At 43.3% G+C, this 24,898-nt stretch overlaps 1 protein-coding gene across 1 annotated transcript; it reads right to left on the minus strand.

Annotated features, from left to right (window-relative positions):
- Window positions 1–354: 354 nt before the first annotated feature.
- Window positions 355–24,140, minus strand: LOC106581293 (uncharacterized). Its single transcript, XM_045703910.1, has 11 exons — window positions 23,884–24,140; window positions 18,118–18,231; window positions 17,504–17,712; window positions 14,096–15,119; window positions 9,879–10,334; window positions 9,298–9,397; window positions 3,442–3,590; window positions 3,127–3,239; window positions 2,564–2,653; window positions 2,228–2,350; window positions 355–1,396 (listed from the first exon to the last, which is right to left on the minus strand). The coding sequence occupies exons 1-11, from the start codon at window positions 23,936–23,938 to the stop codon at window positions 1,175–1,177; spliced, it is 2,655 nt and encodes an 884-aa protein (XP_045559866.1). The 5' UTR covers window positions 23,939–24,140; the 3' UTR covers window positions 355–1,174.
- Window positions 24,141–24,898: the final 758 nt, after the last annotated feature.

Consider the following 24,898-nt stretch of genomic DNA (forward strand, 5'->3'; position numbering starts at 1 on the left):
CTTATTGGGAGTGTGGCTTTCAGTTAGTTATTTTTAAAAACCATCCCATGAGAGTGACTGTACAGTGAAATGCCTTTCTTGCAAGCTCCAAACCCAACACTGCAGTAATCAATATTAACACAGCACTATAAATAACATAAGGTGGAACAAAAACACAAGAAATAAAAAAACAAGAAATAAGAAGAGCACGAGAAAGAAGGAAGCTATTGTATATACAGGGTCAGTTCCACTTCCAGGTAATCTGTTCTGTTCAATGATTTACATATACACTAGTTGATTTATAGAGGGCGCTGTGTTGAAGCCACTGTGCCTCCATCTTGGCACTCCCCACCATTGTAAAAAATATTTGGGAAGTTATAGAAATGCATTTATTAATGTCTACATTAGTTTTAGCCACATTTATTCTATTACAGACACATTTATGCATACTTTTAAATTATATTATGTGAGTTAAAATAAAACAGAAAAAATCTCACATATATACAAACAAGTATAATTTTTTGAGAATACTAATATTCCTGTCCCAACTACAACAAAAATATCCTTGAAACATTTAATATAAATACTGTAGAATTCCATTAATTCCTATGGAGGACTGCTCCTACTGGGGAGTGGCAATATGACGAACCGGTGGCATCAAAGCCTCTCAATGGCCAATACATACTGTAGCATCAGCAATCCAGGGTTTATATACATAATTAGATCTGTTATATTTCATCAAATCTGACTAACCCTGCTATTAATTCTATCTGATGGTGTTTGCAGCTTTAGGAAAAATACAAATAATGTTCCATTTGGAACACTGACAAGTAGAGAGCATATCAAATATCAAACTCAAAACAAATTGTGGGGGGGCTTAGTCTTAGTGGTCCACTCAGGCTCACCCATGCCTGCTCCCCTGCTGTAGCTACTGTATGTAAACAGGAAGCAGATGAGCGACACATGACAGTGTGGTTTCGTGAGGCGATGCTTATGTAAAACATAGATCATGATTCATTCAATTTCAAAAATGGGATATCCAACCAGCGTAGGATGCTGCCTTGAAGTCGGAGGGCACATCCCCTTCATTATCAACACATCGTGCCAACAACATCAAAAGAACCTTTCCAGACTATGAAGTCTGGAGGATTTTGAGAGTTAGGTATTAGCCAGACTAGCTGTAGCTTGGGCAGTCTCATGGTTGTGTTGCTAGTGTAGAGGTGTCTATGTTGGCAGGAGACTGGGTAGGTGGTGGAACAGTTGAGGACTCTGTAGACTCTGTGTTGTCTTCTTCTGTGTTCCTCTGAGGGTCTGTGAGGTTAGGGTTAGGGTCAGGCTCTGTGAGGTCTGCTTCAAACCCTGGGTTAATCTGACCGTGAGAATGCCTCTTCTGGACCTCCTCAAAGATCTGGAGTACCTGGCAGAATATTACAGACATTATACAGACAGACACACAGAATATTACAGACATTATACAGACAGACACACAGAATATTACAGACACACATATAAGTGAAACAGTCAGACACACAACCACAATTTAGAATAGTAGAAAATAAGGTGAAATTTCGAAATTTGGTTGTGCATCAGCAGTTTTCCTCTTGTTATGTCAGTCACTTACAGTCACTCAATTAACACATGTCAGCAAAAAAATGTAGATTGGTAAGTTAGTCTAGCCAACCATCTAAACTTGTGGTAATCATGTCCCCATTACAGACCGAGCACAAAGTGCACTTTCCCAGGGGCCCTGACCTCCAGAGAGCCCCCATTGATTTTGTTAGTCACTCTCACTCAGATTTCATATTAACATGGAGTAGGTCATGGCAAAATGTGTACAATTGCAGGAAAATAGCTGTAAAACTTCAAATTTGTCTCTTCGCCCCATGGCAAAATGTGTAGAATTGCAGAAAACTTGCTTTAAAACTGCAACATTTTCTCTTCACTGCATGGCAAAATGTGTAGAATTGCAGGAAATTAACTTTAAAACTTAAATGTTTTCTCTCCGCCGACAAGAAGGGGGGGGCCCACTAAAATGTTTTGCACGCGAGGGTTTTGCGGGGGCCCCCAACCAAGAGCCGGCCCAGCATGCACGCCCATACACACAAACACACACACACGCACTCACACACCACAACAACCATTACATACAGGACATGAGGTGGTGTTACTGTCATGTCTTGTTAACGGTCGGTGCTTCAGGTTGGTGTCAGTTTTAAGGTTCTTGTCATGTTAGCCGCCTTGTTTTTACCTGAGACTTGGGAATGAGGCCCACTCGGAAGAATCCAATATGGCCGCTGTCTATCTTGGTGCAGTCAACCACAGTGGAGGCGATGTTCTCTGGGGACGGGCCGTCACACAACACACCATCCACCTAAACAGATGAATGAATGAACGGACAGACAGACAGACAGACAGACAGACAGACAGACAGACAGACAGACAGACAGACAGACAGACAGACAGACAGACAGACAGACAGACAGACAGACAGACAGACAGACAGAGAAAATCACAATCTTTTTTTACATTTCCAAATGTAGTTTTGACTCAATTAAACTATGATATGTCTGTGTGTCTATTTCACCTTGTCTCCCAGCTTGGCATACACCTGGTTGTGGTGTGTGGTGTCTGCTTCTCCTGTGGGGTTGGCTGACGTCACAGCAATGGGACCCACCTACAGAACAGAACATAATATTATCTGGCAACAATGGCAAGCATCCATTTAGATACTGTATAATGTATGTAGGGACTCCCGAGTGGCGCAGAGGTCTAAGCCACTGCATCCCAGTGCAAGAGGCGTCACTGCAGTCCCTGGTTCGTTTCCAGGCTGCATCACATCCGGCTGTGATTGGGAGTCCCATAGGGCAGCGCACAATTGGCCCAGCGTTGTCCGGGTTTGGCCGGGGTAGGCCGTCATTGTAAATAATAATTTGTTCTTAACTGACTTGCCCAGATAAAATAAAGGTTAAATAAAAAATACATTTAATGTAGTATCTATGTACTACAACCCTGGTCCCAGAAAGCTACAGGGTGTGGAGGCTTTTGTAATTAATCCGTAATCGTACCAGGTTAATGAGGTGTGCTGCTACAGCACAATCAGGGTCAGGGATAGAGGTCAGTGGTCATGGTTAGGGTTAGGGTTCGTACCAGGTTGATAAGATGAGTAGCCACAGCACAATTTGGGTTCCTGATAGCAATGCTCTGAGGGGTTCCGATGTGTTTAGCTGATTCCCCCAGACCAAACATCTCCATCCATGGACCTGGTGAGGGAAGACAGGACATACTCATCATAATAACTAACATACACTACACAACACTACATACACAAAAAACACACGCACACACACACACACACACACACACACACACACACACACACACACACACACACACACACACACACACACACACAAAACCCCTCCTTCCCTATATACACACTCACACACAGTGTTAATAACCCACCTCTGGCTATGACAATGCTGATAGAGGAGGGCCATGCTGCGCTCATGAAGTCCCAGAGCAGGGCAGACAGCAGGGATCTGACCGGTTCTAACTGGTTTATAGAGGACACCCATAGAGACATGGGCCGGTCCTGAGCCTGCTGCTTACACCTGCAGCACACAGGGAGAGACGAGTAGAATATGTTATTAACATGCTGCTTACACCTGCAGCAAACAGGGAGAGACGAGTAGAATATGTTATTAACATGCTGCTTACACCTGCAGCACACAGGGAGAGACAGGTAGAATATGTTATTAACATGCTGCTTACACCTGCAGCACACAGGGAGAGACGAGTAGAATATGTTATTAACATGCTGCTTACACCTGCAGCACACAGGGAGAGACGAGTAGAATATGTTATTAACATGCTGCTTACACCTGCAGCACACAGGGAGAGACGAGTAGAATATGTTATTAACATGCTGCTTACACCTGCAGCACACAGGGAGAGACAGGTAGAATATGTTATTAACATGCTGCTTACACCTGCAGCACACAGGGAGAGACGAGTAGAATATGTTATTAACATGCTGCTTACACCTGCAGCACACAGGGAGAGACGAGTAGAATATGTTATTAACATGCTGCTTACACCTGCAGCACACAGGGAGAGACAGGTAGAATATGTTATTAACATGCTGCTTACACCTGCAGCACACAGGGAGAGACGAGTAGAATATGTTATTAACATGCTGCTTACACCTGCAGCACACAGGGAGAGACAAGTAGAATATGTTATTAACATGCTGCTTACACCTGCAGCACACAGGGAGAGACGAGTATAATATGTTATTAAGATTAAGACAACCATTTTGAAAAGAAGGTTGACGATATCCGATCCTCGTTTGCTAAGTCAAACGACACCGCTGGTCCTGCTCACACTGCCCTACCCTGTGCTTTGACCTCTTTCTCCCCTCTCTCTCCAGATGAAATCTCGCGTCTTGTGACGGCCGGCCGCCCAACAACCTGCCCACTTGACCCTATCCCCTCCTCTCTTCTCCAGACCATTTCCGGAGACCTTCTCCCCTTCCTCACCTCGCTCATCAACTCATCCTTGACCGCTGGCTACGTCCCTTCCGTCTTCAAGAGAGCGAGAGTTGCACCCCTTCTGAAAAAAACCTACACTCGATCCCTCCGATGTCAACAACTACAGACCAGTATCCCTTCTTTCTTTTCTCTCCAAAACTCTTGAACGTGCCGTCCTTGGCCAGCTCTCCTGCTATCTCTCTCAGAATGACCTTCTTGATCCTAATCAGTCAGGTTTCAAGACTGGGCATTCAACTGAGACTGCTCTTCTCTGTGTCACGGAGGCTCTCCGCACTGCTAAAGCTAACTCTCTCTCCTCTGCTCTCATCCTTCTAGACCTATCTGCTGCCTTTGATACTGTGAACCATCAGATCCTCCTCTCCACCCTCTCCGAGTTGGGCATCTCCGGCGCGGCCCACGCTTGGATTGTGTCCTACCTGACAGGTCGCTCCTACCAGGTGGCGTGGCGAGAATCTGTCTCCGCACCATGCGCTCTCACCACTGATGTCCCCCAGGGCTCTGTTCTAGGCCCTCTCCTATTCTCGCTATACACCAAGTCACTTGGCTCTGTCAAATCCTCACATGGTCTCTCCTATCATTGCTATGCAGACGACACACAATTAATCTTCTCCTTTCCCCCTTCTGATAACCAGGCGGCGAATCGCATCTCTGCATGTCTGTCAGACATATCAGTGTGGATGACGGATCACCACCTCAAGCTGAACCTCGGCAAGACGGAGCTGCTCTTCCTCCCGGGGAAGGACTGCCCGTTCCATGATCTCGCCATCACGGTTGACAACTCCCTTGTGTCCTCCTCCCAGAGTGCTAAGAACCTTGGCGTGATCCTGGACAACACCCTGTCGTTCTCCACTAACATCAAGGCGGTGACCCGATCCTGTAGGTTCATGCTCTACAACATTCGCAGAGTACGACCCTGCCTCACACAGGAAGCGGCGCAGGTCCTAATCCAGGCACTTGTCATCTCCCGTCTGGATTACTGCAACTCGCTGTTGGCGGGGCTCCCTGCCTGTGCCATTAAACCCCTACAACTCATCCAGAACGCCGCAGCCCGTCTGGTGTTCAACCTTCCCAAGTTCTCTCACGTCACCCCGCTCCTCCGCTCTCTCCACTGGCTTCCAGTTGAAGCTCGCATCCGCTACAAGACCATGGTGATTGCCTACGGAGCTGTGAAGGGAACGGCACCTCCATACCTTCAGGCTCTGATCAGGCCCTACACCCAAACAAGGGCACTGCGTTCATCCACCACTGGCCTGCTGGCCCCCCTACCTCTGAGGAAGCACAGTTCCCGCTTAGCCCAGTCAAAACTGTTCGCTGCTCTGGCACCCCAATGGTGGAACAAGCTCCCTCACGACGCCAGGACAGCGGAGTCAATCACCACCTTCCGGAGACACCTGAAACCCCACCTCTTTAAGGAATACCTAGGATAGGATAAAGTAATCCTTCTAACCCCCCCCCTTAAAAGATTTAGATGCACTATTGTAAAGTGGTTGTTCCACTGGATATCATAAGGTGAATGCACCATTTTGTAAGTCGCTCTGGATAAGAGCGTCTGCTAAATGACTTAAATGTAAATGTAAATGTAAAGATGCTGCTTACACCTGCAGCACACAGGGAGAGACAAGTAGAATATGTTATTAACATGCTGCTTACACCTGCAGCACACAGGGAGAGACAAGTAGAATATGTTATTAACAGGGTTGGGGAGTAACGGTTTACATATAATCTGTTACATGTAAGGGATTACAACAAAAAAACAGTTACTGTAATCCGTTACATTACCAGCAAAAATACTGTAATCAGATTACAGATACTTTTGAAAAACAAAATGATTACTTTGAGGATTACTTTTAAATTCAGAAAAGATTGCAGAAAAAAATCTTTGACACTTCTGTTTTCTCAATGACATTCAAATCAGCATTGAAAAAGGCGCAAGTTTAAGTTTGTTCCACCTGAGTGAGTTTTACCACAAGTCAGAGACCACTATGATGTCACACCAAATGGGTTTGATAGATCACTGGAAAAGAGCATTAATAGGCTTTTGTAGGTTACAGTCCAAGCTATGTCTTCCAATGGTGCTGTCACCATCCAAAGACTATCCAACTTGAATAAACGCTTGGAGGTGAAGATGACAGCAGTGTTGTAGTCTACAGCGATATGGATATAACTTATTATTGATATCTACATAGTGCATTGATGTGAATCACACTGCTGCTCTCTCATTCAGCTATTTGCATTTTACGGATTGTGGTTGTTGTGGATGGCTATTCACAAATCTGAATGTATATTTGAACCCAATAATGGTTGAATTCAAGAAGGTCAAGCTGCCTATCAATCATTGTTTTTGAAACCAGTGGACAGCCAGTGAAAAATGCGCTCTTGCAACAGCTGCATAGTGCGGATCCCAGCCTATGGAATAAAAGTGGGGCTTTTATTGCCCAATCTAATTCATGCTGATTAAAAAAATCCATAGGCCTAATGGACACATGCTCAAACTCACACACTTTTTGTAGACTTAAATGGACAATCTGTTGTTGCTACATTCTTTTGTGGACGGCCCAGTACTTAACTAGGGCCAAGCTTCCTGACATCCAAGACCTATATACTAGGCAGTGTCAGAGGAAAGCCCCCCAAAATTGTCAAAGACTCCAGTCACCCAAGTCATAGACTGTTCTCTCTGCTACCGCACAGCAAGCGGTACCAAAAGGCTCCTTAACAGCTTCTACCCCCAAGCCATAAGACTACTGAACAACTGATCAAATGGCCACCCGGACTATTTACATTGAGCCCCCCTCCCCCCTTTTGTTTTACACTGCTGCTACGTTTTTACACTGCTGCTGCTGTGTGTTTATTATCTATACATAGTCACTTTACAAATTACCTCAACTAACCTCTACCCCCGCACATTGACTCGGTACCGGTACCCCCTGTATATAGCCTCGTTACTGTTATGTACATTTTCTGTGTTACTTTTTGTTTGTTGGATTTTATTATTTTTACTTCAGTTTATTACGTAAATATTTTATGAACTCTATTTCATGAACTGCATTGTTGGTTAAGGCCTTTTCCCAGCATGAAGCACGAGAGAATGCCAAGAGCGTGCAAAGCTGTCATCAAGGCAAAGAGTGGCTACTTTAAAGAATCTCAAATATAAAACATATTTTATTGGTTTAACACTTTTTTGGTTACTCCATGATTCCAAATGTGTTATTTCATAGTAAAAATAACCAAAAAGCCTGGAATGAGTAGGTGTGTCCAAACTTTTGACTTGTACTGTATATCCATTGATTCTTAAATAATATAACTTATAACTCTTGAGTTTAGCTCAACTGTCACACTCCATGAGAACCTAAAATATTAGCTTGTTTTTCTCCAATGTTTGTAAACATTGTAAACGTAAACAACATCCATAGCTGTCTATTAATCTGAGAGTGGTTACATTTCTCCAGGCCCATCCCTCTGCTTTTTACCAAAACAGAGGCTGGGCGGCCATATTGTTATCGTTTCATCTGTGGATTTGTCCTTTAAACAGTTACATGTGATCAATTTATCAAAGTGTCACCAACAAAAAGGTAAACAATAGGCCTATAGCAAATGCAGTATATACTGACTTGCCTAGTTAAATAAAAATGTGTTTTTATGTAAATAACATTTTCAGTAGTGCTCAAAGCATGCCCTTCCAAGAGCACAGCATTTATTTTTCAAATCAATGAGCCCAAGTGCAAGTGCTAGTTAAGTGGTCGAGGTGGGGAGGAGGATTATTTAAGATACTGTTTGAAGAGGTAGGATTTCAGATGTTTTCGGAAGATGAGCGTTGGGGGAAGGACAGAGAAGAGCTTGGCCTGGGCTGAGCGGGAGCTGGGGGGTGGGAGGGCCTACAGACCTGAGGTGGTAGAACGGAGTGCTCAGGTTAGAGTGTAGGGTTTCAGCATAGTGTGAAGGTAGGGAGGGGCATTTCCTCTTGCTGTTCCGTAGGTAAGCACCATGGTCTTGTGTGCGGAAGAGCGGTGTGACATGAGAGAACTTGGGAAGGTTGAAAACCAGGCGGGCTGCAGTGTTCGGGATAAGTTGCAGGGGTTTGATGGCACAAGCGGGGAGCCCAGCCAACAGCGAGTTGCAGTAGACCAGACGGGAGAGGACAAGTGCCTGGATTAGGACCTGCGCCACTTCCTGTGTGAGGTAAGGTCGTACTCTAAGGATGTTGTAGAGCATAAACCTGCAGGAGCAGGTCAATGCGTTGATGTTTGCAGTGAACGACAGGGTGTTGTCCAGGGTCACGCCAAGGTTCTTTGCGCTATGGGAGGGCGACACTGTGGAGTTGTCAACCGTGATGGAGAGGTCTTTGAGCGGGCAGGACTTCCCAGGGAGGAAGAGCAGCTCCGTCTTGTCAAGGTTGAGCTTGAGGTGGTGGGCCGACATGCAAGTTGAGATATCTGCCAGGCACGCAGAGATGCGTGTTGCCACCTGGGTGTCAGAAGGGGGGGAAGGAGAAAAGTAGTTGAGGGTCATCCACAACATGCTGCTTACACCTTCAGCACACAGGGAGAGACAAGGAGAATAGTTAGTTTAAATGCAGTATGATAGCCTGGTGTTTGATCTGTTTGAACTGTCTTGGTCGTGACAGAGGAGTTGGCGAGACAACTAAAATAGATCTGGGAACAGTCTACCACTATGAAGCATTGTGAGTACAAAGTTTATTCATTTAATCTAATGAAATTATATTTTACAATGTACGTATAACGACCTAGTATGCAGTGTAATTGAAACTCACTTGTAGGCCTTTTCCACAGCGTCCGGTCTGTTACAAGCTGCCACCAGCACATAGACCGTGTCAGTGGGCATCCCACATATACCTCCACTCTTCATGATCTCTGGAGACACAGAGGGATAGGGAGAGTTGGGTTGAGACACATCAATAACCCAACTAAGTAAAGACCTAAAGAACTTGTAATGAAGTGAACCTGTCAGCCTCAACACACACACACGCACACACACAAATATGCACACACAGCCTGTTATTCATAGTGTTTTCATGAGAATGATGCACTAGACTAGACCAATGGTTGTCATGGTTCTGAAGAGCTACTGGGTGTGCAGATTTGCTGTTTCAGCCCAGCACTGAGACCCTGCATTCTGCTCACCAGGACTTTGAATCAGGTGTGTTAGTACTGGAATGAAGCAAAACCCTACACCCACAGTATTTCACCAGGAGTAGAGTTGGTGACCAGTTCTTTGTCTCAAATTGCACCCTATACCCTATAACATACAGCACTACTTTAAATAAGTGCACTAGATAGAGAAAAGGGTGCCTTTTGGGACTGAACCCAGGATAGGTACCCCCTTATGTTTCACCTGCTATCTGGTGGACGGCCGTGGCTTTGCGTGCGGGGACATGAAGACAGATGTCCTTCCCTCCTCCTCCCGTCCCACTCAGCCTGACTAACGCCCGTCCCAGGGGCAACTGGGGGGTCAGGAAGGTCAGGCTGAACAGACCAGACAGGAAACAGTAGAATGACATCAGGCCAAACACGATCGACACCCCGATGTCATACCCATAAGGCAGTGCTCCCATGGCGTCCAGGAGGAAGGAGATGATAATGAGGTGAAAGGCCGCGGCATAGACAACCCAGGCTACGCTCAGGAACAGCGCTCCTACCGTCACCAGACTGTTGAACAACAGGAAGCTGATGATGCCCACAGCCAGGTTGAATCCCTGTGTGTCCCCATAGAGCCCGCCGTACCGCGTCAGCCCCCAGATGGACCACATGACACCATACAGGACAAACGCCATGCTCTCAAGGGTCTTACCTACCGGAAATGTACACATTTGTATTTGTATTTATTATGGATCCCCATTAGCTGCTGCTTTCTTGGGGTCCAGGAAAATTAAGGCAGTTTATACCATTTTAAAACATTACAATACATTCACAGATTTCACAACACACTGTGTGCCCTCAGGCCCCTACTCCACCACAACCACATATCTACAGTACTAAATCCATGTGTGTGTACATGTATTCCGATGTGAAATGGCTAGCTAGTTAGCTGGGTGCGCACTAATAGCGTTTAAATCTGTGAAGTCACTCGCTCTGAGACCTTGAAGTAGTTGCTCTGCAAGGGGAACAACTTACCCATCGCTTTTGTGGAGCGATGGGTAACGATGCTTCGAGGGTGGCTGTTGTCAATGTGTGCAGAGGGTCCCTGGTTCGAGCCCAGGTAGGGGCGAGGAGAGGGACAGAAGGTATACTGTTACATATAGCGCGTATGTTATCGCATGTGTGTACAGTATGCATGTGTCTGTGCCAATCTTTGTGTTACTTCACAGTCCCCGCTGTTCCATAAGGTGTTTCTTTATCTGTTTTTTAAATCTAATTTTACTGCTTGCGTCAGTTACCTGATGTGGAATAGAGTTCCATGTAGTCATGGCTCTATGTAGTACTGTGTGCCTCCCATAGTCTATTCTGGACTAGGGGACTGTGAAGAGACCTCTTGTGGCATGTCTTGTGGGGTATGCATGGGTGTCCAAGCTGTGTGCCAGTAGTTTAGACAGACAGCTCAGTGCATTCAACATGTCAATACCTCTCAAAAATAAAAGTAGTGATGAAGTCAATCTCTCCTCTACTTTCAGCCAGGAGAGATTGACATGCATATTATTAATATTAGCTGTCTGTGTACATCCAAGGGCCAGCCGTGCTGCCCTGTTCTGAGCCAATTGCAATTTTCCTAAGTCATTTTTTGTGGCACCTGACCACACGACTGAACAGTAGTCAACGTGCGACAAAACTAGGACCTGTAGGACCTGCCTTGTTGATAGTGTTGTTAAGTAGGCAGAGCATCGCTTTATTATAGACAGACTTCTCCCCATCTTAGCTACTACTGCATCAATATGTTTTGACCATGACAGTTTACAATCTAGTATTACTCCAAGCAGTTTAGTCATCTCAACTTGCTCAATTTCCATATTATTTATTTCAAGATTTAGTTGAGGTTTAGGGTTTAGTGAGTGTTTTGTTCCAAATACAATGCTTTTAGTTTTAGAAAAATTGAGGGCTAACTTATTCCTTGCCACCCACTCTGAAACTAACTGCAGCTCTTTGTTGAGTGTTGCAGTCATTTCAGAAAAAAGCAAGGGGCCTAAACAGCTACCCTGTGGAATTCCTGATTCTAACTGGATTATATTTGATAGGCTTCCATTAAAGAACACCCTCTGTGTTCTGTTAGACAAGTAACTCTTTATCCACATTATAGCAGGGGATGTAAAGCCATAATACATTTTTCCAGCAGCAGACTATGATCAATAATGTCAAAAGCTGCACTGAAGTCTAACAAGACAGCACCCACAACCATTTTATTATCAATTTCTCTCAGCCAATCATCAGTAATTTGTGTAAGTGCTGTGCTTGTTGAGTGTCCTTCCCTATAAGCGTGCTGAAATTCTGTTGTCAATTTGTTTACTGTAAAATAGCATTGCATCTGGTCAAACATATTTTTTTCCAGAAGTTTACTAAGGGTTGGTAACAGGCTGATTGGTCGGCTATTTGAGCCAGTAAAGAGGGCTTTACTATTCTTGGGTAGCAGAATGACTTTAGCTTCCCTCCAGGCCTGAGGGCACACGCTCTCAAATAGGCTTAAATTGAAGATGTGGCAAATAGGAGTGGCAATATTGTCCGCTATTATCCTCAGTAATTTTCCATCTAGATTGTCAAACCCTGGTGGCTTGTCATTGTTGATAGACAAAAAATGTTCACCTCTTCCACATTGATTTTACGGAATTCAAAAGTACAATTCTTCTCTTTCATAATTTGGTCCGATATACTTGGATGTGTAGTGTCAGCATTTGTTGCTGACATATCATTCCTAAGTTTGCTTATCTTGCCAATGAAAAGGTCATTAAAGTAGTTTGCAATATCAGTGGGCTTTGTGATGAATGAGCTATCTGATTCAATAAATGAAGAAGGCGAGCTGGCTTTTTCCCCCAAAATGTAATTTAAGGTGCCCCAAAGCTTTTTACTATCATTCTTTATATAATGTATCTTGGTTTCATAGTGTAGTTTCTTTTTTCTTTTGTTTAGTCACATGATTTCTCAATTTGCAGTACGTTTGCCAATCAGTTGGGCTGCCAGACTTAATTGCCATACCTTTTGCCTCATCCCGCTCAACCACACAATTTTTCAATTCCTCATCAATCCAAGGGAAATTAACCATTTTTCCTGTCATTTTCTTAATGGGTGTGTGCTTATTAGTAACTGGAATAAGTAGTTTAAAAAAATGTGCCAAGTGCAGCGTCTGGTTGCTCCTCATGACACACCACAGACCAGCAAATATTCTTTACATCATCAACATATGAATCACTACAAAACTTATTGTATGACCTCTTATACACTATATTACGCCCAGCCTTTGGAACTTTGGTTTTCCTAGATATGGCTACTATATTGTGATCACTACATCCTATGGATTTGGATACTGCTTTAAACCAAATATCTGCAGCCTTAGTAAAAATGTGATCAATACATGTTCATGATTTAATTCCTGTGCTGTTTGTAACTACCCTGGTAGGTTGACTGACAACCTGATCCAGGTTGCAGGCACTGGTTACAGTTTGACGTTGTGGGCAGCTTGATGATTGCCAGTCAATATTTAAATCACCCAGAACATCTACTTCTCTGTTGATATCACATACATTATCAAGCATTTCACACATGTTATCCAGATACTGACTGTTAGCACTGGGTGGTCTATAGCAGCTTCCCACAAGAATGGGCTTTAGGTGAGGCAGATGAACCTGTAGCCATATTACTTCAACAGTATTTAACATGAGATCCTCTCTAATCTTTACAGGAATGTGGTTCTGAAAATAGACCGCAACATCGCCTCCGTTGGCATTTCTGTCTTTTCGGTAGATGTTATAACCATGTATTGCTACGACTGTATCATCAAAGGTATTATCTAAGTGAGTTTCAGAGATAGTCAGAATATGAATGTCATCTGTTACAAGCAAGTTATTGACTTCATGGACCTTGTTTCTTAGGCTATATACGTTAATATGGGATTGTTTTTAATGCTTTACTGGGAAGCTTATCAGAGGTAGACTTACTCATGTTATTTACATTGGAGCTGATATTGCAGGGTGAGCTGCATAAAGTGGTCTTCCTACTATTGCACACCGCCTCAGTGCTAACAGTGTAACTCTGGTTTATAGGCTCATGATTACTGCTTACAATAGCTGTAGGATAAACAGATGTATTTGGTGCAATTAGGGGTACATAAATTAAATTACTTACATTGTGTTTGCCAATGCCCCTAAGATCATGTACATTTGATGCAACATTGTGACGACTCATTGTCACAATGGTAGAGATTAACTGAGCTGGTCTTACACATTAAATGTTGGATATACAATAATTACAAATTGTAACATGTAAAAAATGCATTCTTCGACCTCATCTTCGCTTTCACAAACATCTGAAAAGCTAGTTTGGATAGAGTGCATTTTTACTAATTCCTAAATACAACATTAGAATTGCAAATAATATGTGTTAATCTTGTGTTAAACCTTAAGGTCTTACCACGGGAGAAGGCCACGGAGCCGACCAGCAGCTGGAGGACGCCGCCTGCCACCACAGCCCAGGGCAGGACCAGCACGCCCAGCGGGGCCCGGTCCCCCATGGACGCCGTGATGGAGAAGACAGCGAGGACAGAGCAGGCGTGACCTAACACCTCTGCGTCAGCATACCTGGAGTAGCCCAGGTAGGGAGCTTGACTGTGTCTGTCGTGGGGGCGGAGAGTCAGGCCGCTGACACGCGTCACCAGGGCCTTGAACACGCCCTCCCCCGTAGGAATCCTTTTGGCCGAGACGTTGTTGTAGGAGGTGACCAGTAACATCACGGCTGACACAACAAAGATGGCCACCTGGACGCCCTGTGCCCCAGACTGGAAGGAGAGGTAGGGCTGAGCTGCGAGGGCGATAGTATACGCCACGTAGAACAGCTGGTAGAGACCCTCAGCTAGACTCTTCTGACAGCTGAACAGAGCCAGGATGAAGAATAGAACAGCGAAGACGACGGGGAAGGGGATGGGGGAGGAGGGGTGGATGGAGAAGGCTGTGAGCAGAGCGCTGTAGCCCTCAGCAAAGCGCAGGATGGAGGTGAAGCCGTAGAAGGTGGCGGTCAGGGAGTCCATGGATCTGTAGGAGAGGACACACACAACTAGCTGGAATACAGCAGCCGTCCAAAGCCAGGGGACGTGACCTGGGGCGAGCTGAGGAACCACAGCCAGTAGGGGGCAGGCTATTACACTAGCAGACAGCAGATTCATCACCAGGCCTACAGGCACCACGTCGTTACAGTCCTCTGGAGCTCTGACCCCTGACCCCTGACACCCTGCCCTTCTTCTCAGCCCCGTACCAGGAGCCTCCACCCTTCCCTGGGTGATAAAGGAGAGCAGGCGGCCACAGCCGAAGTAAGCCCCCACCAGGGTGACCAGCAGGTAGCAGGCGGCTGTGGCAGACTGGCCGAACCCCGGGGAGGAGAGGCCGGCGATCTGGTGCCCACAGGCCAGGCTGATAGACAGGGAGATGATTAACAGGACCACCTACAATACAACAATACAACTTTATTTTCCATACGTTACAGCAAACAATGTAAAATGTGTCTTCTATTCAATTCTCAACCCCATTCAAATTGATAGACAGCTAGCTAGCTAGCTATATAGATAGAAAGATACAGATGTAGGATCCTAATTTAATCACTCTGTTGTTGCTGCGAATTTTCCTGCATAACAGGATTCACCTGAACTTCAGTGAAAACCTTCATCAACACTTGGTTATATCAGTTTTTCTCAATCGCTTTGGCTCAATTCTCAAATGACAATTATTTTTTTCAAAACAATAAGTTCAAATCTCTGAACAATTACTTTCTTGCTCACACCAGATTTTAATTTCTCATTCATTTAGGCAAATTGCACGTGTTTGGCACGTGTGCAAAAGAGTAAGTACAATTGTCTACAATTTGCACAATAACTACATGCACATGGCTGATCAAAACTGATGAGTTGATTCTCAGTGAAATTGTCATAATCTTCACAACTTCTAAACATTATTTCATCGTGTGAGCCATCACATGCGAAATTATCCATTCAATTATCAAAATCTGTCAGACATACATGTATATTCCATAAATATCTATGACATGGAATGTTTGTGATGTCTGCTAAATTGGCAAATGACCTGCCAGGTGACATAGTAATGCAATAGGGATCACAATCGTACCAATCAACCAATCAAGTTTGGAAGCATATATATGGAGCTTGCCCACAGCACAATCACTACCATTTTTGAACATGGAGGAACATCACAAACGTAAAACTAACTTTATATTTTGTTTCTGTGTTACTATATAGAGCATAATGGAGCTGGAAGGGCATGAAATGACCCACATTCTTGTTTTTATGGACGAGGCTGGGTTCAATCTGGCCAAAGGCAGGAGACGTGGCCGCAAACTCATTGGACACCGAGCCACAATTGGCACACCAGGCCAACGTGGGGGCAATATTACAATGTGTGCTGCCATTTCTGAGAATGGTGTGAGCACACATATTCCACACATTGGGCCCTATAACACCCAACTTCTCCTTGCCTTCCTAAATACACTTTACAGAGACCTAATACCAGAACACGAAAGAGGTTTCGTTAGACTAGATTTGCCAAATTATGTAATTGTGTGGAATAATGTCAGCTTCCACCGAACCAACATTGTTAGGGAAAGGTTTGCTGCGCATGAAAGGATAACAATGGAGTTCCGTCCACCATCCTCCCTATTCCTGAATCCGATAGAAGAGGTTTTTTCAGCATGGAGGTGGAAAGTATATGACTATCAGGCACAAGATCAGATGTATCTGATTGATGCCATGAATGCTGCTTCTGAGGACATCACAGGCGATCACTGCAGGGGATGGTTGCGCCATCAGGGAGATGCATTCCCCCAGTGCATCGTAAGGGAAAGCATCAGATGTGATGTTGACGAAAATCTCTGGCCAGACCAACAAGAGCGACAGGATGTCCACCAAGAAGATGAGAACTTGTAGTGTTACGTACTGTGAGGACGTACAATTTATTGTTTTTTACAGAACTACCGCAGGTTTTTTCATTGTTGCAGGGGGGGGGGGCATTTTGTGGCTAATTTTCTGTTCACTATATATGACTTTACATGTAAAAAATATGTAAAAATGGACATGCAAATGTGAATTTTCTGTTACAAAAATGTACTGTTTTCATACAAATGTGTATATCCTTTTTCTGTGTACTACAGTATTGACTTTTCCCAGTAAACTTTTCCCTACTGTTGAAATCAATATCTAAAAAGCTCAGTGTGAGACACAATAGCATTCAGCTAGATGAAACTGACTGTCTGGTATAGTACAGTAAGCAGTCAGTGTCAACAAAAAAGTTTAACAAAACTGAAATTTGTATATAACAAACGCTTCCAGGATTGACTGCCATGGTGAAAAAACATCGAAACATTTTGACCAGTACGGCTAACACAATGACAAAACTTTTCATTTTGGTGGCATTGGACAATTTACCGACACAATAACTAGGTTTTGAAGCATGAGTTAAATGTTTTGGGTGAGTTACTACATTTTTCAGACACGCAATAGAGTTGTGATGTCCCATAAAACAGTTGTGACAATTGCACTTACAGTTCAGAGAATGTTAAGACAATTTTTTTTAAATGAGCCAAAGCGATTGAGAAAAACAAACAATATTGCACTTTTCATGCAGCCTAATGTTGCCCAGCTAATAGCCTAACCACCGATAAAGGAACACTACATCGGCGGAACAGTGTGAATGGACTAAATGTTAAAATCCTGTTGCTGCAATATTATTTCCCTGCAACAAAACTGGTCATATTAAGAGTGTACATCTGTAGATAGATATGTAGATAGATATAATAGATGCTGTAGATAATTACACACACCTCTCTCTGGAGGACAGACACTGTAGCCAGTATGAGGAAGGCCAGGGTGAAGGCTGCTAGGCCAGGGACCAAAGAGGACCTCAGCTCTGTAGTCCCCACCAACCCCTCCCCAACGAGCAGGTAGACCAGTCCAGACCCACACCACAGGGCTGACACGGTCAGACACACACTGGAGAACAACTGGGACTGGGACAGGCTGCGACGCACCCCTAGTGGGAGGGAGGCAGGGAGGGAGGAAGGGAAAAACATTTGTTTATCTCTGGCTGATATTACGTTCAAATACAATGAAATCATGAACGCATGCCATAGTCCACGTTAGCATAGTTAATGGTGCTCCGCCAGTTCCTGGATGCTAAAATTCTAATTGTTCGCCTAATATTTGTTTATATGACAAAACAGGAAACGTATAGTGTAGAGAATCATTGTACCATCTAAACCGCTGTGAAATATGTTGAATATATTGCATTTAAAGCTGTTTGAAACTGGTGAACAATACAGAAAGAAAAAGACGCAACAATGAAACTTAAGAAATGGAAGCATAGAAATAGTGCACATAGAAAGGGTAACAGAGTATGGTTAGGATTTATATGAGTAATAAACAGTAGGTAGGCTACCAGAGTATGCCAAAAGGGAAGCGATGATGAGCAGCAGCACCCCGAGTGCAGTATGGGGGATGAAGTCTTTGTCAGGAGAGCTGCCATAGTTATTCACCAACAGCAGCAGAGAACCTGTAGGAGAAACCAACAGAAAAAACACAAGGTTAAAGCACAGCAGGCTTTAGACCAGACACACTCAGAAAAAAAGCCAATTGTTTGACAAGAACCCATGAACACAGCTCCAAGTTTCTGTACCGCAACTTGACTGACTTACCTGACCACATTCACTGAAATCCACGATGGGGGAGCAAACATGTTGCCTCATGATTGGTCAACGTGCACACAATTAGTAGCCTATGGTCGAGTTCCTGTCCAACTACATGCGCAGGCATTGTATTGCATTCAAACTTCGGTTGGCTAGGCTACCTAGGCCTTTTCAATCAAAAATTATTGACAGGAATAATTAAATCAACTAAAAGTGATGACATACAGTCCCAGTCAAAAAGTTTTTTTCTTTATTATACTATTTTCTACATTGTAGAATAATAGTGAAGACATCAAAGCTATGAAATGGAATCATGTAGTAACAAAAAAGTGTTAAACAATTCAAAATATATTTTATATTTGAGATTCTCCAAAGTAGCCACCTTTGCCTTCATGACAGCCTGCACACTCTTGGAATTCTCTTAACCAGCTTCTTGAGGAGTGCTTTTCCAACAGTCTTGAATGAGTTCCCACATATGCTGAGCACTTGTTGGCTGCTTTCCTTCACTCTGCAGTCCAACTCATCCCAAACCATCTTAATTGGGTTAAGGTTGGGTGATTATGGAGGCCAGGTCATCTGATGCAGCACTCCATCACTCTCCTTCTTGGTCAAATAGCCCTTACACAGCCTGGAGGTGTGTTGGGTCATTGTCCTGTTGAAAAATAAATGATAGTCCCACTAAGCGCAAACCAGATGGAATGGCGTATCGCTGCAGAATGCTGTGGTAGCCATGCTGGTTAAGTGTGCCTTGAATTCTAAATAAATCACAGACAGTGTCACCAGCAAAGCACCCCCACACCATCACACCTCTTCCTCCATGATTCACAGTGGGAACCACACACACAGAGATCATCCGTTCACCTACTCTGCATCTCACAAAGACACGGCGGTTGGAACCAAAAATCTTACATTTGGACTCATCAGACCAGATTTCCACCTGTCTAATGTCCTTTGTTCGTGTTTCTTGGCCCAAGCAAGTCTCTTCTTATTATTGGTGTCCTTTAGTAGTGGTTTCTTTGCAGCAATTCGACCACGAAGGCCTGATTCATTCAGTCTCCTCTTAACAGTTGATGTTGAGATGTGTCTGTTACTAGAACTCTGTGAAGCATTTATTTGGGCTGCAATTTCTGAGGCTGGTAACTCAAATTAACTTATGCTCTGCAGCTGAGGTAACTCTGGGTCTTCCTTTCCTGTGGTGGTCCTCATGAGAGCCAGTTTCATCATAGCACTTGATGGTTTTTGCGCCTGCACTTCAAGAAACTTTCAAAGTTCTTGAAACGTTCCACATTGACTGACCTTCATGTCTTAAAGTAATGATGGACTGTCATTTCTCTTTGCTTATTTGAGCTGTTCTTGCCATAATATGGACTTGGTATTTTACCAAATATGGCTATCTTCTGTTTACCAACCCTACCTTGTCACAACACAACTAATTGGCTCAAACGCATTAAGAAGGAAATAAATTCCACAAATTAACTTTTACCAAGGTACACCTGTTAATTGAAATGCATTCCAGGTGACAACCTCATGAAGCTGCTTGAGAGAATGCCAAGCATGTGCAAATCTGTTATCAAGGCAAAGGGTGGCTACTTTGAAGAATCTCAAATATAAAATATATTTTGATTTGTTTAACACTTTTTTGGTTACTACATGATTTCATGTGTGTTATTTCATAGTTTTGATGTCTTCACTATTATTCTACAATTCAGAAAATATTAAGAATAAAGAAAAACCCTGGAATGAGTAGGTGTGTCCAAACTTTTGACTGGTACTGTAGGTTAAACTGTGTTAATGCACCTGTAATCTTTTAATTACAGATTTATATAGGCCTATGATGCAGCCCTGTTAGTTCTATTGTCTAATCGCAGTTGTCTCTGTATCTGTGTAATGTTAACCCCTGTTAGTCTTGTTTTAAAATGTTATAAATATGAACAAGTACATCAAGTACTTCAGACAGAGTTTTCACTCTCCCTAGGGCCAGGAGTTTTTCCAGGAGTTTTTTTATTACTATGTGACCTGGTTCGAAAAACTCTGGTCCTATAATTTCCAAAATAAACCCTTTTACAACTGATTACTCACTATGTCATACCCTACACAGGGATTGTCACACAACACAATGCCACAGATGTCTCAAGTTTTGAGGGAGCCTGCAATTGACATGCTGACTGCAGGAATTTCCACCAGAGCTGTTACCAGAGAATGTAATGTTAATTTCTCTACCATAAGCTGCCTCCAACCTTGTTTTAGAGAATTTGGCAGTACGTCCAACAAGCCTCACAACCGCAGACCACGTACGTGTAACCACACCACTCCAGGACCTCCACATCCGGCTTCTTTACCAGCGGGATCATCTGTAACCAGCCACCCGGCAGCTGATGAAACTGGGGGTTTGCACAACCAAAGAATTTCAGACAGTGTGTTTGGTGTCGTGTGGGCGAGCGGTTTGCTGATGTCAACATTGTGAACAGAGTGCCCCATGGTGGTGGTGGGGTTATGGTATGTGCTGGCATAAGCTACGGACAACGAACACAATTGCATTTTATCGATGGCAATTTTTATGCACAGAGATACCGTAACGAGATCCTGAGGCCCATTGTCGTGCCATTCATCCGCTGCCATCACATCACCTCACCTCACACCACTCAGGCTCTCGAGTGGCGCAGCGGTCTAAGGCACTGCATCTCAGTGCTAGAGGAATCACTACAGACACCCTGGTTCGAATCCAGGCTGTATCATAACCGGCTGTGATTGGGAGTCCCATAGGGAGGCGCACAATTGGCCCAGCGTTGTCTGGGTTTGGCTGGTGTTGGCAGTGTACAATGACATTGTACACGATTCTGTGCTTTCATTGAAAATAAGAATTTGTTCTTAACTGACTTGCCTAGTTTAAAAAATTTATGTTTCAGGTTCTCACAGGTTCTCACTGTTGTAAGAACCTGTACACAATTCCTGGAAGCTGAAAATTAACTAGATCTTCCATGGCCTGCAGACTCACCAGACATTTTGCCCATTGAGCATGTTTGGGATGCTTTGCATCGACATCTACAACAGCGTGCTCCAGTTCCCGACAATATCCAGCAACTTGGCACAGACATTGAAGAGGAGTGAGACAACATTCCACAGGCCACAATTGACAGGTCATCAACTCAACAGTATGCAAAGGAGATGTGTTGCGCTGCATGAGGCAAATGGTGGTCACACCAAATAAATAATGACTGGTTTTCTGATCCGCTCTAGCTTTTTGTTAAGGTATCTGTGACCAAAAGATACATACACTATATATATATATATATAAAACTATGTGAACACCCTTTCAAATTAGTGGATTCGGCTATTTCAGCCACACATATTGCTGACAGGTGTCTAAAATCGAGCACACAGCCATGCAATCTCCATAGACAAACATTGGCAGTAGAATGGCCTTACTGAAGAGCTCAGTGACTTTCAACGTGGCGCCGTCATAGGATGCCACCTTCCCAACAAGTCAGTTTATAAAATGTCTGCCCTGCTAGAACTGCCCCGGTCAACTGTAAGCGCTGTTATTGTGAAGTGGAAACATCTAGGAGCAACAACAACTCAGCCGTAAAATGTTAGGCCACACAAGCTCACAGAACGGGACAGCCAAGTGCTGAAGCGCGTAGTGCATAAAAATTGTCTGTCCTCGGTTGCAGCACTCAGTACCAAGTTCCAAACTGCCTCTGGAAGCAATGTCAGCACAATAATTGTTAGTCGGGAGCTTCATGAAATGGGTTTCCATGGCCGAGCAGCCACACACAAGCATAAGATCACCATGCGCAATGCCAAGCGTCGGCTGTAGTGGTATAAAGCTTGTCGCCATTGAACTCTGGAACAGTGGAAACACGTTCTACGGAGTGATGAATCTCGCTACACCATCTAGCAGGCCGACGGACGAATCTGGGTTTGGCAAATGCCAGGAAAACACCACCCGTCTGAATGCATAGTGCCAACTGTAAAGTTTGGTGGATGAGGTATATAGGTCTGGGGCTGTTGTTCATGGTTCGGGCTAGGCTCCTTAGTTCCAGTGAAGGGAAATCTTAATGCTACAGCATACAATGACATTCTACATGATTCTGTGCTTTAGACCAGTTCCAAACCTCTCTGCTAATAACAGCTAGTTTTCAGGTTAGGCTACAGTTCCTTCCCATTAGGCTCTTCTTCTCTGGTGGATTGATCACACTGTGGTTAATGCACCACTTTGTTGCCCTTCCACTCCCCACTCAACATTTTTGCATGAGAATATTTTTTTTTTTATCCCTTTAATGGAAAACTATTACAGTAAGGTACTTAATTGTTGCCCAGAGATTATTTGATATTGAGATAAGTTCTTTTTTTACAGCTACATTAGGACTTTAAAATTCAGGAAATTAATTTTAAATGCTAAAAATACAATCTAGTGGGATGAGCTGACTACGCCTCTGATTTATTTCAGAGAAACCTGGGCGTGGTTTGCACTCCAGCGTAGCAGGTAAGGAGAGTATAGCCCCAAGTCCTATGTTAGTCTACTGGAATTGTTTTCTGATCAGTTATTATTTATTTTTTTAAATCACTTGCCTAATGCGGCATCCCCCAGAGCAGGCTCAACTTGCCCGACTGCCAGAAATGCCATAAATTGTCCATCACTTACTTAACAATGCGGATTAACCAGAAAGCTCAGTTTTATGTTTACTGGAATTCTTTAGTTGTGTTGTTTTCAGTAATAAAAAAATCACCTGGGGCAACTTTAGAGCAAGCTCAACTTTCCAAATGCCCAGTTTACTTGCCCCAGGCAATAGGACAACTCTTAAAGGTTCAGTGGTTTTACCTGCTTACCATCAGAAGAAAAAAAGATCGCCCACTCTGGGACCTGTTGTGCCACATCTGTTCATGTCTCTCATTAAGCCATTTTGAGAACCAAATAAAATAATAAGCGAATTAATTAATCATCTACATTCATGTATACTATAATACATATACTATCAACGATGTCTGATGAAAACCTCGTATTTCCAAAACAGAAACTTTTTAGGAAATGTTTTTTTCTCCATATTTTCCCATTAACAAACATGTCATTTTTTTACTTCAAGAAACTATTTTGAATAAATGTTCTTGGTCCTAGAGTCATGAAATGTTCAGAGTACATTGAGTTGAGTTACTTCTTCAAATAAATGTACAAAAGAGTTCATCAGACAGCGACTATATAAACCTTCACAAAAAAAATGTGTGATCACAATATGAGACATATTAGGATAATCCAAATAAAACGAAAAATAACAACAAATAAAAGTTCCCACTCCTTTTCTTATCGAATATGATTCGATTATCGATCAATGAACTATTATGAAGTAGTCAATAGTCGGTTATCCATGCTAGGTATTGTTTTATGATAAAAGTCTCAAAGCTCAATAAACTCAATAATGTATCGCAATACAGGACTACTTCTTTAGACGGTTTAAGGCTATATAAAAATGATTGGAAATAGAAATGATCAGTTAGAATTCAGAATCTTCATCTAGACTTACCGCCGGAGATCCCGAGGATGCCCACGGAGAAATGCAGCGACTCCAGCTCAGCCATCACCGGAGCATCTGATGCACGCGCCACGGTAAACTGAGGTTATAAATACATTTCCGGTTTTCTTACGTCACTCTCTACCTTTTACAGGACACTACCGGAGGATAGTCGGGAAAGTTGACTCATAAACAACAACACCGGGACAACAACAGATCCTTTTTGTCAGAACTATTCAGGAAGTTCTGCCTCGTGAAATGTGTTGTATTTTCCAATGTCGTACACTCATGGATATGCACATCAGTGCACGCCTGTCTTGTAGCCTGATGTTGGACATGCATTAAATAAACCGACATTTCAAAGCTGGTCACATCCTTCTTATCTATGAAAATTATGAACATCTGAAATTGCAGAAATTTCCCCTAGACACCTTTTTTTTAATATTGTCTTTTAAAGGGGCAATCTGCGATTGCTACATCCATTTTTGGACTTTTAAATTAATGATCTATAGCCATTGATTCTTCAGGAATATAGGCTAACTTATACATGTTTTATACGTTTTAATTCAGCAGTAACCCCATCAAAACCAAAAATCTATGCTTGTTTTTCTCTATCGTTTGTAAACAATCTAATTGAAGAGTTCATTCCAAAACTCTATTTATACATTTTCAGAAATGTTGGTAAATTAGCCTTTATTGTTTGAAGAAATTATGAAAGAGATTGGTGTATTTTTTCACTATCTAATCATGGCATGTTCAATGACAGGCATATACTGTATTTGTTTCAAATATATCACTTGATGGTTTCATTTCAGAGAGACAAATAATCATGTTTTTTGCAAAATTGCAAAAGGCGTCACTGCAGTCCCTGGTTCGTATCCAGGCTGTATCACAACCGTCCGTGACCGTAAGTCCCATAGGGTGGCGCACAATTGGCCCAGCATCGCCCGGGTTAGGGAAGGGTTTGGCCGGGGGGGCTTTACTTGGCTCATTGCACTCTAGTGTCTTCTTGTGGTGGGTCGGGCAC

This window comes from Salmo salar, chromosome ssa20 (assembly GCF_905237065.1).
Source record: "Salmo salar chromosome ssa20, Ssal_v3.1, whole genome shotgun sequence".
Lineage (NCBI taxonomy): Eukaryota > Metazoa > Chordata > Actinopteri > Salmoniformes > Salmonidae > Salmo > Salmo salar.

Excerpts from the sequence above, each read along its gene's own strand:
- LOC106581293 (XM_045703910.1), bottom strand. The coding sequence starts at position 23,938 with ATGGCTGAGCTGGAGTCGCTGCATTTCTCCGTGGGCATCCTCGGGATC. Across the intron at positions 15,120-17,503 it reads TGTCTGTCCTCCAGAGAGAG|GTGGTCCTGTTAATCATCTC; the intron begins GTGTGTGTAATT and ends GTTGTATTGTAG. Across the intron at positions 3,591-9,297 it reads GCTGTGGAAAAGGCCTACAA|GTGTAAGCAGCAGGCTCAGG; the intron begins GTGAGTTTCAAT and ends TGTGTGCTGCAG.